Source organism: Conger conger, chromosome 17, assembly GCF_963514075.1.
Source record: "Conger conger chromosome 17, fConCon1.1, whole genome shotgun sequence".
Classification (NCBI taxonomy): Eukaryota; Metazoa; Chordata; class Actinopteri; order Anguilliformes; family Congridae; genus Conger; species Conger conger.
Window position 1 is genome coordinate 6527855 of NC_083776.1, and position 14189 is coordinate 6542043.

Consider the following 14189-nt stretch of genomic DNA (forward strand, 5'->3'; position numbering starts at 1 on the left):
TGCTTAGTCTAATCAACTGTACTGCGCTCTGGATAAGAGCGTCTGGCAAATGCCATTAATGTAATGAAGTGTGAAAGCTCCCAGGCAAAGAACCCTTTAGTTAGATAGGGTTCTTCTATGTAATCACTGGGTTCCTTTTGGAACTGCAAATTGTGTTTAATTTGTGACGTGGAAATTGTTGCACCTGTATTGGTGCTAAAGTATTAAATGTGAAATAATTTGCAGTCACAAACCTGGCTGGTAATTATTCACATATACTTTAGAAGTATGGAAACACTTGCTCTCAGCTCATTTGGATATAATTTGGGGAAAATATTTGAAGAAAACAAAGATTGATGTGCAATTGATATTCCGTCGCTGTCAGTTGAGAACTTTAGAGTCTCCCAGAGAAATTAGCGTGTAGCAGTGGCATCCACATCATTGCTGCTACGGGCTAATTTGGTGAGCCGAACGCAGTCTTGTTGTGATTGAATGAAACTATCAGCAGGAGTGTATGGCCCGCATTAGTGATTACGCTGAGAGTAAATGTGCACAGTGGAGGTATCGTGGCTGAGAGAAGCGCGGGGAATTAGCCCGATAGCTGCCTAATACACCAGGGTGAAGCAGAAATGGACAGAATCAACATCATTTAGTGACACTCGAGAAGCCATTTCACGGAGCAATTGAGTCCTGCAATTAAATTATGACAATGAAAATAACTTAATAAAAAAAACATTCAATCTTTGGATTTGCTTCTGGGACGCCCGTCTGACTCGACGGCCCTCTGTCTGTTCCGTCACGAGCGCAACCTGCTCGGCTCGCTTACCGTATCCACAGCTGGTAAACTACACTGCAGGTTAATTACTTTTACGTGTGAAAAAACAAAACAAAAAGAAGAAAAAAAAAAAGGAAGTAATTGACAATTTAACCGCTGTTTTGTACTCATCAGCTTTTTAGCCATAACTGTAAAACTGTTCCGCCATTTTGTTGAGCGCACAAAGGGCGCGGGTGGAGTGTAATGGTGGGGGACTGGGCTGGTAAAGCAGGGGTTGCCAGGTTGATTCCTGGCTGTGGCACAGCCGGTTACCCTAAATGGATTATAAACACTGAAACCTGAGAGCCTTTGAACTGCATCACATACATTGAAACCCTGTGCCTGCACATCTCTGTAGTTTTGGTTCATTTCATGGCTCAGTGGACAGAAGGTCTTAAAATCTTAAACTATAGACTCGTATGACTTCTGTCACCTTTCACAGCAAAGGAGTCTGGGAATTGTGGTCCTGTGAATGCCGGGACACAGTCCGGTATTGCGGTGTTGTAAGTTCCTGCTTGTTGGACAATAATTTTAGGCTATGTACAATGGGTGACCAGTGTGATTGCACATTTCATATTCCATATGTGCAACAAAAACATCGCTTTGCACTGAGCCTTTTGTCCAAGCACTTTTTAAATTCAGATTATATTTTTATATTGGTTGTAGAGCTGATGCAAGCTGATACAAATGTGGTTTTGAATTCATGTGGAATTTGACATTTGGCCATTATAAGGCTGTTGTAAAGACGATGCTCTCGGCCGACCAGGGCTGGATGTAAACTGTAACACTCTGGCGTATCAGATGTTTTAACTTTCTGCTCTCTGAGCGACTGAGCGCAGGGAGTGATGAAGAGAAATGGGGACTCTGTCTTAATGGTGTTGTGGCATTGAAATTGGAACTTTATGGAGTGTATTGTTTGCCTATAATCTGATTGCTTTAGCAGGCAGTAGTGATTTTGGTAGTATCAGCTTTCGGCTCGAACTGCTGGGTCAACATGGGCCCAGGTCCATTAAAGGAACCGAGGGTTCAGCTGGAGTTCACGGCTATTTTCCTTTCATCGTGGTTGCAAAACAAAAAAGGATAAGCCCTGCATTTGTTGCATATTTGGCTCTTAGCACCCTCTAGCTAACGGGGTCTACTCTGTTTCCTGAAGTCAGGAATACCAGCCAGACAATTATCTGTGGTGTAAACAGAGGAAATCCATTCGATAGGTTTTAAAGGGAAAACACGTTGGTGCTACGTTTGACAGTGCAGGATATGAAATGCGTTTCAAACATTACGAAAATGAGTACTTCACAGTGATGGATTGCGGCCCGGTTGTGCTCGTTCGTTTTCAGTGCTAGCACCTTTTAAAATTAATTTCTGCGCTTGCTTTTGTTAAAAGCGGCGGAGAGAACGCATCTCTGATTACGGTCACGTGACTTTTCGGCAGTAGAGACCGTTGTGTACGAGCAGAAGGAAAATGGCCAGTGTGGAGGGCAACAATGGAGAAGTGCACCTTCAGCACAAACGGCTCTCAGCCTGGCCCTAATGCGATTCCGACCCACGGTCAGCGAAATGGCGACCGCCATCGCTAACAATAACTTGATTTAAGGCTGAATTTACACGGCAGACGTAACGCACTTTGAAAATGGATATTCAAATAAACACGGCGTTCCTCTCCGTGCGAGGAGGCCCTGGAGTGGCACCGCTCCACCGGCACCTCCTCCTTCCTCTCTGTGACGGGGGGAAACGTCTCCGTTATTAAGCGCAGAACGGCGCGTGCTGTTAGACGTGTTCCCTGTCCGAATGTCTTTAGATCCAGATGATCAATGTCAGTCTCAGGGCCCGTTACGTGGCTCTCTCAATGCTACAGGCTTTATTTACCTGCTCTGTCCAAAGCATTTATATTATATTATAATCATACAGACATATTCACGCAACAAAATGATACTTCTGCTGCTAGTACTGCTACTCATTATTATTAATGCATATTCATTATTACCATTGATAATAATAACAATAATACCTATTTATTATTATTATTATTATTATTGTTGTTGTTGTTGTTATTTTTATTATTATTATTTTTATTATTATTATTATTATTATTATTATTATTATTATGATTACCTGTCTTACCTGTGAAGAGTGTCTTACTTGTGAGGTGAGGAGAGTCTTACTCTACCAAGCTGCTCCATGAATCTCCATGGCTGAACGGATGTCCTGGCCCAAATCCATCCACTCGACTGAGAACTTCTTCCATCTTCTCACACTTTTCCCATGAAAGACCAAATATGGGAGGAACTTCCGCTGAGTCTCTGAAATCTCCTCTTAAACAGCTGCATATAGATCCTGTTAAGATGTTTTTCCTTTTTTTTCTCATCGGTCTGTGAGTTGTTCAGGACCCTGTGCCTCTGTTCATTGTGTAAACTTTCCATATTTTTGCACTAGTTATGATTTCTGTGTTTTTGAGGAAATAAGAGAAATTTAATGTAATTTATCTCGTCATTTGTGTGATATTTTCGGGAAAATATACAATATAATCTCAATGGAGTGGAGTAAGATTCTACTGTTTTTCTGTCTCTGGCAACAAATCTGATTTTTACTTGCATTAAGGGAGTAGTTTATATAGAGAACATGGGTTTTGAGAATCCATTGCAGTTTCCAGGTTACAGTCTCAGGTTTGGGTGTGTAGTTGGGTGAGCTCTGTGCCTAAGCATATTTGAAGTTTGTTTCTGAAGAAGCTCATGAAAGAATGCATTTAAACAAAGCCTACCAATAGTTCCTTTTGGCATACCTAAACTTCGAGCCTTGGCTAAACGCTTTGCGAGTTATCCGAATATATTCACTGTCCCGCAGTGACTGGAGTGGATGTGACAGTTTTGTCCGTTCAAGGTTTTCTGCTCTTCGCATTGTTGAAGAATGCTTTTAACATCACATACCTCTATTGAGCTCTTTTATAAATAATTCAGCTTCAGAGGCCATTGAAAGCCATGACAGAAAAACTATCTCCAATCTCCCTCATGAGATCAAAGACGTGTTTCCATATAAATAAGAATTGTATTTCAAAATATTCTGCTGTTGATCTTGCTCTCATTTGCTCCTTTCCTCACTCATTTGGGAATAACCCTTTTTAATGAAAGTGACAAAGTCCACCCGTGAATTCCCAGAATTCCTCGGGCTTTGAAAGCGCAGGGCGTGTTGCTGTGCGGATCGTAGCTCTGCTTCCTCGTCGGGTTTGATGTGGGCTGTTCTTTCAGGGCCCCGTCAGGATCCATCAGCTATGTGTTTCCAGCAGAGTGTGTGTGTGTGTGTGTGTGTGTGTGTGTGTGTGTATATGTATGTGTGTGTGTGTGTATGTGTGTGTGTGTGTGAGTGTGCGTGCGCGTCCGTGTGTCCCAGTCCATTCAGACTTCTGTTTTATTCACCGCACTGTGAAAAGACAAACATCATACGTCTATTTCAGTCAAGTACTCACTATTCAAATTAAGTCTTATATTTAGACTTTTTAAAATTTGTTTGCTAGATAAGATAAAATTATTGGCAATGAGGTGACACAGTTTGATTCTTTTCATGGTTTGCCAATGGAGTAAGGAACGTTTACATTAAAGAATAAAGAATACTACATCTGTGAGCAGAGAGAGAGATGTGTTATGGGATGTGACAGAATGCTGTTTAGAGAGAGCTGAGTGTGGAGACATACATCGTTTTTAATTGGCTAAATCTGTAGCTTGTGGCTAAATCGTGCTCAATGCCCTCTGCAAGATGCATTGAATGTATTGGGTCAGATTTCCATCTAAACAGCTCACTTTGCATACGCTTTACTGGCTAAGTACTGTGTTCCTGCTGTAAGTACACACTTATGTAAGTTATATAAAGGGGCTTGTGTTTAGGGTTAGTGAAAGGCTGAAGATAAGCCCTGCTTCAAAAAACTTTGTGACTCATGCAATTTAACTTTGAATAATATATTTAAGAGACTTCTCATTAGACTGGCGGTCTTTGAGATGAGCTAAATACTGTGTGTTGCGTAGGAATTCAAGTAAAACTCTAATCTAAGTGAAACTCTCAAACTTAATGACAAGACTGATTTGTCAGAGATAATGTGGGCCTGGGTGATCTGCTTTTTTACGTTAGTACCCCTGCAACTAATTATTTTGCTCTTTAACTGGAATTACCCTGCTGTATTCCTCTTGTCAGGAACCGATAACACATTCAGTGCAATTTCTGTGTCTGCACTTGAGTATCTGCTGTGCAACTAAACAAGTTGGAATCAATAATGCTAATGCAGTGCATTGTGGGAGAATCACAGGATTACATTACAAAGCAACAAAGCATTACCATCGTGTAAACACAGCCGTGTAAATCCCGTAGACACCCCATAGTATGTGTGTGCTGATGCTGGGTTGAACACTGTAGAGTCCTTCAGTTGAGCGTACATAAACAGACACACACTGGAGAAATGCGTTTCCTTTCCTTGCTCCTGACCTGAAAATTTGTCGAGGTCCGTCATCTTTCCGGACATTCCAGACCCTTAAATGTTCCTTCTACGGAGCTAGAAGTAGAAGTTCGAAACTCCCAATCTTTCCTTTGAGCAAGAAAACATCAGCACATCCTTTGCAGGCGTATATTTGTCCTGAATGCGTGATGTATAAATGATTGACCTGTGGATCCGGCAATCCCTATCTGCCACGCATCTGTCACGTCTGTAACTGACGTGGCTTCGAATTGACGTTTGAAGGAGCAAGGACATTCCATTTACCTAATTTATGTTTTTAGCTGTTATTGTTATGTCTATCTACCCTCTCCAGATGGGTGGAGCTAGGGGCAAGAATAGGAGAAAAGAAAAAGAAACAGAGGAGAAGAATATGGGATTGGACTGAGCCCCTAGACTGCCTTCAGTATCCGGGTCTGTCAGTTATGTGAGGACTAGAAGTCTGTCCTTTTTTACTCGCCGTAGAGAATGTCTTTGTCCCTGTTTATTCATTTCTGCAAAGGATGAGACAAGAGTGCGCACATTGTAAATATACTTTATTTCCGCATTCTGTAGATGTGTTGTGCCTCTGGCCTACAGCAGGAGATCTGAGATAAGGGCAGCACAGCAGCGCTGTAAGATGTAAGACTATATCACATGATGGTACGGGACTGTCGTCTGGTCTATCACATGATGGTACGGGACTGTCGTCTGGTCTATGACATGATGGTACGGGACTGTCGTCTGGTCTATCACATGATGGTACGGGACTGTCGTCTGGTCTGTCACATGATGGTACGGGACTGTCGTCTGGTCTATCACATGATGGTACGGGACTGTCGTCTGGTCTATCACATGATGGTACGGGACTGTCGTCTGGTCTATCACATGATGGTACGGGACTGTCGTCTGGTCTATCACATGATGGTACGGGACTGTCGTCTGGTCTATCACATGATGGTACGGGACTGTCGTCTGGTCTGTCACATGATGGTACGGGACTGTCGTCTGGTCTATCACATGATGGTACGGGACTGTCGTCTGGTCTATGACATGATGGTACGGGACTGTCGTCTGGTCTCGGACATGATGGTACGGGACTGTCGTCTGGTCTGTCACATGATGGTACGGGACTGTCGTCTGGTCTAGGACATGATGGTACGGGACTGTCGTCTGGTCTATGACATGATGGTACGGGACTGTCGTCTGGTCTATGACATGATGGTACGGGACTGTCGTCTGGTCTCGGAAGTGTGGATGTTTTGGCTGAAAATGACTTCAAAAAACTGTGTGTTATGATCGGTTTAAATCGATATTGGCGGCTATTCCCCCCCCCCCTGCTAAAATGCTCAACACCAAGTCGCCCCCCCCCCCCCCCCTTTGAAAAATGAGTGAGAATGAGTTAATAATCTGAAAGAGCGAAAAACATAAATGAAAGAAAAGGCGGTTTTTAAAAGACACTTTCCCTCCAGATTACGCGTGTACTGTCATTTATCACGCCAGATATGAGGTCAGTGGAGTGAGGTAATAAAACATTCCATCAGAAATGTTCTCCAGGTCTGATTCGCTGCTCCTGGCCGGCGCGGTATTAAATCACGAGTGCGGAACGTCTCCGTAGGCTGCCACTGCCTTTTAATTTCCCCCAGAACCTTAAAATATCATTCATTACAACAACTACACATATTTGGTTTTTAAAAGTCTCATAAATCAACGTGGGCCTGACTGCAATAATTATAACAAGTTAACATGTAATTTTCAAGCTGAAAGCTGCATGGTGGATTTTAGCATATGCAAACGAGGCAATTCAAATAGTGTCTGGATATTAATACTGAGGAGCAGGTAACGAGGTACGAGTTATGAATTATGCATCAAAAGGCGGTTGATCTTCAATAAAGGAAATGAATTCAGCGTGTAATCTAATTAGTAATGGAAGTATATTATGTTGAACTGCAGAAAGCAACTGTCCTTGAGAAAGACATTTATTTACCGTGCATGCGGGCTGTTTGGAATGGTATTGCGATTTGAAGTGTGTAGAATGCTAAACTGTTCTCTCTCTTTCTCTCCCTCTCTCCCTCCCTTCCTCCCTCTCTGTCTGTCACTTTCTCTCTCTGTCTCTCTTGCTTTCTCTCCCTCATCCTTCTCTCTTGCTCTCTCATTTCTCAATCTCAATCTTTTTTCATTCTCACTCTCTCCATCCCTTTGTCTTTGTCTCTCGATCCTCTCTCTTCCTCTGTGTGTATGTGTGTGTGTATGTGTGTGTGTGTGTGTGTGTGTGTGTGTGTGTGTTCTGTGTACAGCTCGAGACCGGGCCGGCCTCCGAAGAGGACCCAGAGTGTGACGTCGCCGGAGAACCCCCACATCATGCCCCACAGCGTACCTGGCCTCATGTCCCCCGGGATCATCCCCTCCACAGGTACGCCCGCCCATCTGCCCGCCTTCACAACATCGCCCTGGAGACCGCACGACAGGCAGTCACCCCCTAACAGTCCCAACACACAACTCTAAAAACCTGGTTATTAAACCTGACACAGCCCAACACACAACACACAACCCTAAAGACCTGGTTATTAAACCTGACACAGCCCAGCACACAACACACAACCCTAAAGACCTGGTTATTAAACCTGACACAGCCCGACACACAACACACAACCCTAAAGACCTGGTTATTAAACCTGACACAGCCCAGCACACAACACACAACCCTAAAGACCTGGTTATTAAACCTGACACAGCCCAACACACAACACACAACCCTAAAGACCTGGTTATTAAACCTGACACAGCCCAACACACAACACACAACCCTAAAGACCTGGTTATTAAACCTGACACAGCCCAGCACACAACACACAACCCTAAAGACCTGGTTATTAAACCTGACACAGCCCAGCACACAACACACAACCCTAAAGACCTGGTTATTAAACCTGACACAGCCCAGCACACAACACACAACCCTAAAGACCTGGTTATTAAACCTGACACAGCCCAACACACAACACACAACCCTAAAGACCTGGTTATTAAACCTGACACAGCCCGACACACAACCCTAAAGAGCTGGTTATTAAACCTGACACAGCCCAACACAACACGCAACCCTAAAAATCGCTCACCTTCACAACTCTAAAATGCCAAAAGTTACACTTTTGGGGGTTCAGTAACCTCATAGTGCGTCATGCGACCTGTGACTTAGCAACCTAAGTGACCTGTCTGTTTTGTTGTCATATTCACAGCAGAGTAAAATGGCGGTTAAGATCTGAGACACTAACCCTGCACCGCCCTGTTTGGTTTGATGAAGCTTCATCACTATCACTACCTTTCATAATCATAGGTTGGAAATTACCAGAATATTTAATACAATATAATCAATTTATTAATCCTGAAATTTCATGACCATGTCCAACACCACAACAACCATTGAAACATAAAATTCCTCCCAGAATTTCTATCCTGTTCTCCATGGAGATCGCACAACAGGTTTGTCACCCCCCCCCCCCCCCCCCCCCCCCTCACAGGGGCAACCTAACACAGCAGAACACACAACACACAGCCCTAAAAACCAGGTTATTAAACCGACCAGCCCAACATCGCTCCACAGTGTACCTTTTATATGTTCTATTTAATGATTCTGTGTCTTTGCCTGTAGAAATGAGCAAGCATAAACCACACGCATTCATAATTTACACACACTGCTCTTGCTGTAAATAGCAGTCCTGAAGGAAGGCCTATTCAATTTTCTTGTCCTAAAGTATTTTATGAATAATAAAAGCAATATATTGGACAATATTTTTTTATTGTATGAGATTATACACTGTATATGTGCCTCCTATTTTCTCATGCTATGGTAATTTAAGAGCCTAAAAACTCGCAAAGAACATTCTTGAGAAAATGTATCTTTGGAGTCCAATTATCTGAAGTATTTTCTAGCTTTTTGGCTTACCATTTTGGTCTGCACATTTGCATAAATTAAAAAGCCACTCGCTGGAATTAACTGGACATTATATTATGTGCTTGGGTGTGTTTACTGTTGGAGTCAGAAGAAGTCGCTATCGGTTCCTGTCGGTCCGTGCTTGGAGTCACCTGGTGCTTTGCATATAGAGCTGTTTCTTTTTTTTAAACCTTTTGAAACAAATCAGATGAAGTATCGACACCATGAACTGATTTGCTTACCGAAGGATACGGGGGTACTCTTTAGATTAAAGCTGAACATTTTGTAGAATCGTCAAGGTCGTGTAATGCCTTGTGTCGCAGCGGTGTGGGCCTACGTCTGACGCCCCGGCATTAATATTAACACAATGAGAGGAAGGCGTGGATGGAGCTTCTCCTGCCCCAGACTGCTGACTCTTCATGTCTGTGCGGTACGTGAAGGGACTGAAGGGGAGATTACCCAACATTTCCTGCCAAGATTGTACAAGGAGAATTCCACAGGCTAATCGAGAACGCTTCCTCCAATCAGAGATGTCCGTATGGGTCACCGTTTGAACCTTGAACTCTGAAGTGAGGCAGAAGCGAATCACACTGCGGGTATGCAGTATTTGTAAAATACATTTTGTTGGTTTCCACTCGTTCTTAAATTGCTTTTGTAAAAAAAAAAAAAAACATTTGGATGACTGATGAGAAGATTGGTTGGAGCTAATTTTATGCGGAAAAAAACGTAAACGTTGGTACAACGTAAGATATCTGAGCAGAATCACAATGTCCAAGTCCAGTGCTTGGCTAGTGATAATTACTGGTAATCACATTTGTCTTTGTCTAAAATGCAGAAATGAAAGGATAACCTTGAACTAATTTCAACAATCAATCCTTTTGTTCCGGGGTGTTAATCTTGCTCTCTTAATGCGCTCAGTGGGAGTCTCCGCAGGGACTGTGTGGGTAGATGGGATACAGTCCTCCTGAAGGATACTCACTGAAACGCTGCTTTGTCCTGGCAAACAGGAAGTCCTTCCACTCCTCAGCCTGCGCTGCACGCCTGACAAAGCAGAGAAGAAGAGATTCTGCTTTTTTACAGGAAAGCCTGCTTCGATGAGTGCACTGGGGTCCCACTTAAGAATACCCCTGAATATGTCTAATATATATAATGCGCAAAATCCCCTAATTTGCAAGCATTAATGATGAATGAGACGTATAAGTAGCAGAGACCTCTGTAACTCCATATATTAAACCTTTACACTGTAACTGAAATGCAGTTTTAGTTAAGCATTCTTAATCTCAAAAATAATATATATATATATTTTTTTACAGATCCTAATTTTTAGCTGATTAGGTCACATTCGAGTCTGTTTAACCACTATCCTGCACTCAGTCAATAACCACGTGGTTACCTTGTGTATTTTAGAAAAATAACGTTAAAACGGAGGTGTCTACATGTTAAAATTTGCTGACTAAACCCTGACTGTCACCCAGAACATCACGGGTGATCTTACGGCCCATCTGAAGCACCAGCTACACCCACACCGGCCCTTTTCAGATGACCCCTGCAGTAGACTACATGCATGACACCCTGTACATCAGCATAGTATGTTTTTCATCTGCTTAATAAGCTAGGTCGTACCAGTGAGCATGAGAGAGGAATCCAGTGAGTTTAGTTCCTCCCCTGACCCTTAAAATCACAAGTGCTGATAAAGCCAAGCGTTTTCACTTTATTTTATTTCCTCCTAAGGCTTTGGCATATTTGGTCAGAGCGGGAACACAAGAAAACATCTTACCCAAAACAGATTTTAAAATATTCCCCCCAGAAATGAAGAGAGAATAAACTCGAGTGGAACTATTTTTTTATTTTTTCTCCTCCAGATTATTTCATTAGATGCTGCATTATGCCTAGAGTGGGTTTTAATTAGCCTGATTAAATCCACTTCAGCACTGTATGTACATAGGCGGTGGAGATGTTAAAATAAGCCCATCGCCACCGGAATCAGTAACAGCCGTTTGTGTTTTTCATTCGCCCGGAGCGAGGCTCCTCTCTGCCAGTGTGTTGAGTCCTCCTCTCTTCCCACCGTTCCCTGTGTCAGCTTTGAAGTCCGCGCCACAAAGTGCCTTGTTTTGCATATTTTGTTTTCCGTTGCAGCGTTTAATATTAATCTTTCATATCAAGTATCGCTGTGTGCCCTTTCTTCACCGCTAGTTTAAATATTTAACTAACTGCACATTTGCAGCAATGCCAGAAAGATTTCTTCTTAGATTGTTATTGCATCGCCTTCTACAAACTGTATGTTCACCCACCGTATCATATTTATAAGTCTAAAACGTATTTACACTTTACTTTTCACTGATATTACCTGTTTGTTTTAATTTAGACCAAGCCGTGTTCTACCCATAAGCCCATAACCTGACAGCATATTTTTACTGGAAACAGAAAAGAAAAGTCTCTCTTTTTCTTTTTTCTTTTTTCTTTTTTTTCTTATTAGACTCTGTCCTTTGGTCCTCTCTGATGTTCTTAGCCCCAGATGACAGAAAGCCAATGTCTGGGCAAAACTGCTTTTGGATTTGCGTTTGAAATTCAGAGGGCGGCCGTAGAATAGGCAATCTGAGACAATGGCGGTCTCAGCGAGACGGTCCCGCTGCTTTCAGCCGGCCGAGTGGGGATCACTTCCCCCTGACTTTCATGTCTCTGAGGGGGTCACTCTATCGGGGTCTCTGGGGAAATAGGAACTTAAAGGCCACGGGGGACCGCCGGCGAGAGCCGGGTTTTGTTTAGTCCAACAGGGGAAAGTAAGAGAGTAAATAAATAAATAAAAAGAGCCTTTGATATTGTCCTCGTCAGGCCTCCCCCTTTCATGCCGAGGTCCTGACATTTTGTCGAGGCGTTTGAAAGAGATAAGTAAGAGTGTGTGTAGCTCCGCGCTGCTCCTCTTTGTTCCACGCCCGGCGCTGTGAGATTAATCACGTCGTAGTTTAATAGGGCGGACGGTGACAGTCTCTGTTATCATGCTGTAACGTTCTCACCGTGGTGCTACAGTAACACCGCGGCTAGCGCAGCGCTAGCTGTGTGTTAGCGACCGGTCGTACCATTGTGAGCGTAGTCATGCAAACATGACTTGATGAGGCCATTCAGCCCAGCAAAGCGCACTTCCTACCATTAAAGTGTACTTAATGCTTAGTTTACCTAAACCGTATCAAGCCCGGTCTTGAGAACTCCCAGTGTTTCTGCCTCCACTGCATGTCCCGGCAAGCGGTTCCACGCACTGACCACTCTGTGTGAAGACATGCTTCCTAATGTGTGTGCAGAATTTATCCTGTGCCAGTTTCCATTCTGTTCAGCTGTCGTAGCGGCTTGTTTCTTTCCTGACCGACGCAGCTCCAAACCTAGGGTGCCTCGTCCACTGCACTATCTGAGATCCGGCCCGAGTTTCCTCCTCTCGCTGTGCCAGTTTGTCCGATGCACACCTGCTGTGTCCCTACTGCTAATCCACTCTCCCCATTAGCTCTGCGCAGGTGACTCGATTTAACCGGAATTAGTCTGAAAATGCTCTGTGTGATGTCACGCACCGAATCGAGCAATTTATCAAATATCACAACTCATAACTCACCCTGCGGCTAGGGGAGCCACCGTAACGGGTGTGTGTGTGTGTGTGTGTGTATGTGTGTGTGTGTGTGTCTCTGTCTGTGTGTGTGTGTGTGTGTGTGTGGAAGCTTCAGTCGCTGTACGATCCCTTTTATTTCTCCTCTTTGTGTTCTCTAATTCCCCACAGCGAGCCTCGTTAAAACCGGGGGAACGTCGTCAGCCACTGAAGCCTCTTTTGAACAGAACCTCTCTCTGAAAACCAGACTGCTCATCTTTTTTCTTGCGAGGGTGAATCTGCGTGGCGTACCCACAAGGAGGAGTATGTCTGAAAGCAGAGTGTTTAGTCAATCCACTGCATCCACACACCTTCAAACCTTTGTAAGGCCTCTCAAGGCCTTTTTACACCAGCTAGTATAACTAACTAACGATTGTTTTAAAAATGAAACGACAACAACTGCGAGGAACGATATCATTGGGATCACTTTCAGAGCATTGTATGAATGATGAAACGCTGACAGCCAATCAAAATTCATCCGAATTTACAGGACGTCATGTTCAAAGTCGCAGATGACATCGCTGAGAGACTGTTTACAGAATGTTGTCGTTCAGCTGTGTGGTTGCTCAAATCATTATCTTTATAGTTATAATTCTTAGTGTGGACAGACCTTAACACCGACTCTCTGCTTAGTGTGGCCAACCAAACGCTTTCCCAGGGTTTCTCTTTGCTTCCTGGGCTTGTTGTCATGGAGCTGGGAGGCGATGTTTGGTTTCAATTATAAGTACACAGAGTGTATTTTAAGTGGTTATGGCGAGATTGAGTATCGACAGACTGTGACCCCGGGTGCGTTTTTTAAATGGCTGCAGTTCATGATGGGTACAGGCATCACAATCTGCTTAGGCTCCGTTTAATAAAACACCCAGCATATCCTGTAAATGGCGCTCTCCTCAGGGCCCGGCTCCTGGGGGCGACACTGCCGAATGCGTGACAGAGAGATTGCTCCTCTAAATCATGCCGTTTGCTCTGGGGCTGATTCCGCTCAGCTGACGTCTCCTTTTAAAGTGACGGGGCTTTGAAAAGCTTTCACTCCGATCCCAGGCTCCAGGTTTGAGCGCTCGCCTGCCCGTGGTGTGTGTGTGTGTGTGTGTGTGTGTGTGTGTGCGTGCGCCGCGTCTCCTGACGCTGGCAGCAGCGCGTCCGTAGCGTGTCTCAGCAGAATGTTTTTACTCCATTCTGTTTGAACGCATGAACGCAGAACGCGTGATGGGCAATGAGCTCTGCGGCTGGAGGTGGACTCTGGACACGTGACGGTCTGGGAGGATATGAGCTCACTGTCACCAGTTTCAGAAAAGGTCATTGTGTGTTTTTGCTTTGATGATTATTTTGATGAAGAAAAAAATATATTTTGTGTTTTTTCGGTTGTGTCTGTGAACTGTAT

The 14189-nt window shown here is 43.8% G+C and overlaps 1 protein-coding gene across 5 annotated transcripts in view; it reads left to right on the plus strand.

Moving 5' to 3' along the window:
- LOC133116816 (dachshund homolog 1-like) overlaps nucleotides 1–14189 on the plus strand; it is a 169694-nt gene that overhangs the window by 67185 nt on the left and 88320 nt on the right. For all 5 annotated transcript variants that reach the window (XM_061226787.1, XM_061226788.1, XM_061226790.1 and 2 more), the window contains exon 2: nucleotides 7544–7659. In XM_061226787.1, the coding sequence (XP_061082771.1) occupies nucleotides 7544–7659 (116 nt within the window). The remainder of the gene's footprint in view (nucleotides 1–7543; nucleotides 7660–14189) is intronic.